Genomic DNA, 4,335 nt, shown 5'->3' on the forward strand with positions numbered 1-4,335 from the left:
CCAGCGCAAGACCCAATAAGCTTCCTATCATAAATTCAAGCTGAGACGTCCTTCTTTTAAAAAAAACGATCTGACTAAATAAGCAAACATCAAACGCCCTACAAGGTACAATGCGTACAAGGTTGGATAACTTAATCGATACGGGCGCATTCCCATTTCACAAATGCGTAGCTATTTGTTTACCTGTATTAAAACACGCCCTTTTCAAATATGTACTTGAACTATAAAAGGACAGATGCATGTGGATCAAATCTGACTCAGAATCAGAATCAGGTTTATTACCACCGGCATGTGACGTGAAATTTGATAAAATAAGATGCTGAATGATACATTCCTTTGTTGTTTCATTTAAAAAGTTGTAATTTTAGAATGTGTTCAGCAACATGCAGTTTGCTAATAAGCCATAATGCTTGATAAAAAAAATCAGCTCTAATATTTCCAAGTCAACGATATCGCATTGCAGTACACTCAACACTGAACTATTATTGCCGCTAATTTACAAATTGTAGCGAAATCAAATACTGTTTGATGGATAATTTCAAAATGAAGTAACAGGTATGCTAATATAAAACCAAGTGGCCAATAATTCGTATTGTGTCAATTATTAATGTAATAAAGCCATTAATAACCAAATTCAAGTTAGTAGCATCTCCTCAACCACCTCCCATCCGTAGACCGTTCTAAGAATGAAATACGATGCGGTCTGTGGCTTATTTAGAAAGGGTGATAGATCTGTGATCGGGAAAAGGGCCAAATGAATAGATAACTTAAAAACTGATGGACTTAAAAACGTTCACATAGGGACGTAGTGTGGAGCTTCTACCATGAGCGTTTAATGCTCAGGCGTCATTGTTGTTTGAACATGCCGAATTGAATTAAAAACCGATGTGGTTTTGCACAACGATCGGCCAATCCTGTTGAAATGCAAGTTATTGCGCCGATTTCGACATTTTAAATAATACTAGCAAAAATGAATTAGATACTCTCATTTATTAGACCATATATATTTTAAATATATATATATTACACAATGTATGCTTCGAGATAAACTTTTTTTTTACATTCCGCCATGTATAACCACACCACACATACGTTTTAAAACAGTTCCACAAATTCATAAGACAATCGCTTAGTTAGCACATATACTCTCTTCCATATATTAAACATGGATTTTAAGACGCTTCCATTTCTTTCCTAAAGACTGTTGAAATCCTATAATGTCAGGAAGCGTGTTGATTCTAGCAGACCCCTGCACCACTGCATGTTGGGAATACTCTGGAAGTACCTCAAGGTATTTCTGAAGGCTGGCCTGCCATCTTCAATTATATCACGTTGATTTGTAGTAGCGTCGGTTGCCGCAATGCGGTGATAATTTAATTGTAGTTTTTTCACACAATAATGCAGATATTGGACCATTTTAGGTAACTTTTTTGGATTTTGCACAAAATTAAAATTGGCGACTATCTGAGATGTTTTGTAGATCTACAAGAAACGTAACACATGCCCAAATACACCCTCAATCACTTACATTCGAATTGAACACTTCGATCAGGCCCTCTAACGAGTGGATAAACCCAGACACGCTGCATATAGAACCTATAACAAATATGGAGACATCGAAAAATACATGATGCCACTGCAACTGCCTCCACAGAAGTTTGAGGTGGAAGAGACTGGGGAGCAGAAAACAGAGGCCAGCGCCCGTGAGGCTGCCTGTCAGGCCCATTAGCAGAGCGAAATGGGGAATATACATAGCCATCAGCAAGGTCAAGACCACGAGGATGCATCTTAAAGCTAACCCCCAGGATTTGATTTTACCATCGGCCCCATAACAATTAGTAAACATTGCAATCCTGCCCTCTTGGAAAAAGGACTTCTCTAAGACTTCTACAGCTGCGAAAAATGGCAACGGATAGGAGAGCAAAGCTTTGGCCACTAGGAAAATGTTAACCACTGCTCGGATAGTAGACGGGAGATTGTCTGTGATGACCTCTTTTGTTGCATCTGCCCAGGTCAGGAAAGCTACCAGAGCAAACAGTCCTTTGAGTATACACGCTGCAATATGCGTCCAGTTCATCATACTGTGAAACTCTTTGGGGCTCTTCATGTTGCCCTCCAGCGATGGCAGGAAGATTTGTGAAGTGTAGCTAAAAACGATAATGCCTATGGAAATTGGGAATTTTTTTACATCAATGTAAAATTTGACTTTATCCCAGGCCCAGTCCCGGGCTCTAGACAAACAGTAGGCGATCACTAAGATGTTAATGACAAAATGTGCCAGAGTGCAGAGCAAGCTGAACTTGGAGACCGCTTTCAGATTTTTAAGGAACGCGCAAGGTAACAGCACTGCAGTGGCCAGAATAGACCACGATTTCTGAGAGATGGGCAGATTTGGGAAACTGTTATACATAAGGTTTCCACTTACAACAACGTACAACACGCAAGTCATTATCAACTCAATGATCTGGGCTACATTCACGACTCTACCACCCAGCTTTGGAAAGCGAGGGGTGCAGCAGGCGTTTGCAATGTCTACATAGGAGTCCCTTACTCTCACCAGCTCCCCGTCTTCGTTTTCTTCGTACAGACAGGCGATCAGGATCTTCCCCGTGTAGCAACACACAACAGCAGCGAAAATGATTAAAAATAATCCTAGATATCCTCCATGCAGAATAGCATAGGGCAAGCCCAGGACGAACATACCCTGCAAGACACGACGTAAAGTGGGCAAATGTTTTTTTCTCATCAATGTAACGCATTTACTCAGACTAAATGGCAAGCTCATTGTTGTAATAACATAGCATTTAGAAGACTGAATATTGCAGCTTAATTATAAACAAATTGACAAATGTTTATATACAATGTATGTTGACTAAAATGGTTACAATTCCAACCAAAGTACATCATATTTTACTGTTTGGTATGTAGGTTATTTACTTCCATGACTATTTAATGGTATATTGACCCTTGGGTTTCTATTACCCTGCTCGAGACGTATTTCATTACACAATCATGTTCGACCAGGGAATGTCATATAGATCAGATGTAATCTATACCCGGGCAACGACTTTATTCCGCGATGAGTTAAGAACAAAATCTGCAGTTCGTCGCCAGGGCGAACAACTGAGAGTAATGAATGAGTGAATGGAGAAGTTACCTGGATTGCGTTGGTCACATTCCAGCCTGCTTCCCAGGCAGTGATTTTGGGCTTTCCCTGAGCTGCTAATTCCGTGCACGGCTCCCCGTCTTTCGAGGTGGAAGGAGGCAGACCAGCTCCGTCTCTCTGATAGTGACTGTCACCCTCATCCACTGCTTCGGTTTCTCCCGGCACCTCTTCGGTTTTCAAAATGTCCATCTGCAAACCCTGGCGGTGCTCATAGTCCAGGTCATCACATTGTGCAAACCCAACCGCTTCTTCATCTGTAGCCGCCTGAAACCCCATCCGCGCGAAAACCCCGCTAACTTTAGCCTGAGATTTGTTAGAAACAGAAGTCGCAACGTTTGAAAGCTTACTTTTTATAAGCGTCGCCATGGCTACTCGGCTATTGGGAGAGTGTTTATGCAAAGACGATGGTACTTTTAATCAGTGCACCAAAGATTGGTGGAGAAGGAATGGATCCCAAACTGCTATCTCCAATTTCTTCTGTAAGTGTAGCTTTCGCTCCGGTCTTTAACGTGGATCATGACAGCTCTGAAAGTTGGAGTCCCGCATTCTAACTCACAGTTAATGAAACCGGTAAACGACGAAAAGCACGCAAATCCAGGGCAGAAGCGTTATTTCTCTCTCCCCCTCTTGTCTCTGCGTCGATTTTTAGCCCAGACTGTGCCGCTAAGGTCCTGTTGGTTCTCTTCAGCGGAATGATGCCCGTGCTGCCGTGGTGAGCCTAAGGGGACGAATGAAAGGCGACGTGTCGTACAACTGACAACGCAGCCATCGCATTGCTGGGCACGTCTCCAAATCCAGCACGTTCACCCATCCACCAGAAGGTTATGTTCATTCACGTGGGAGGGGCGCTCGGTTCGCATCCGATACATCGAGAGAAAACTCGAGCTCTGCTCGCACCCGGAGTTAATACAGTTATAAATCACGGGCATATCACATTAGGCATTTTCTGAAACCTGCACTGCATTACCTCGACAATAAATGTGAATCATATTTCTTTGGGTAGAATAGCTAGTTTCTGAACCAAACGTATTAACATCTTTATGACGGAGACGGAACAGGGAGATGGGGGGTGGGGGATGGGCAGAATAGAGAACTTTTGGGGGGATGGGCAGAATAGAGAACTTTTGGGGGGATGGGCAGAATAGCGAACTATTTGTTAACCGTTCCAA

The 4,335-nt window shown here is 42.4% G+C and overlaps 1 protein-coding gene across 1 annotated transcript; it reads right to left on the bottom strand.

Annotated features, from left to right (window-relative positions):
• Positions 1-1,516: 1,516 nt before the first annotated feature.
• On the bottom strand, positions 1,517-3,532 carry slc32a1 (solute carrier family 32 member 1). The gene is made up of 2 exons (XM_059978774.1): positions 3,158-3,532; positions 1,517-2,704 (listed from the first exon to the last, which is right to left on the bottom strand). The coding sequence occupies exons 1-2, from the start codon at positions 3,530-3,532 to the stop codon at positions 1,517-1,519; spliced, it is 1,563 nt and encodes a 520-aa protein (XP_059834757.1).
• Between the last annotated feature and the right edge of the window lie 803 nt (positions 3,533-4,335).

This window comes from Hypanus sabinus, chromosome 9, assembly GCF_030144855.1.
Source record: "Hypanus sabinus isolate sHypSab1 chromosome 9, sHypSab1.hap1, whole genome shotgun sequence".
Taxonomy (NCBI): domain Eukaryota; kingdom Metazoa; phylum Chordata; class Chondrichthyes; order Myliobatiformes; family Dasyatidae; genus Hypanus; species Hypanus sabinus.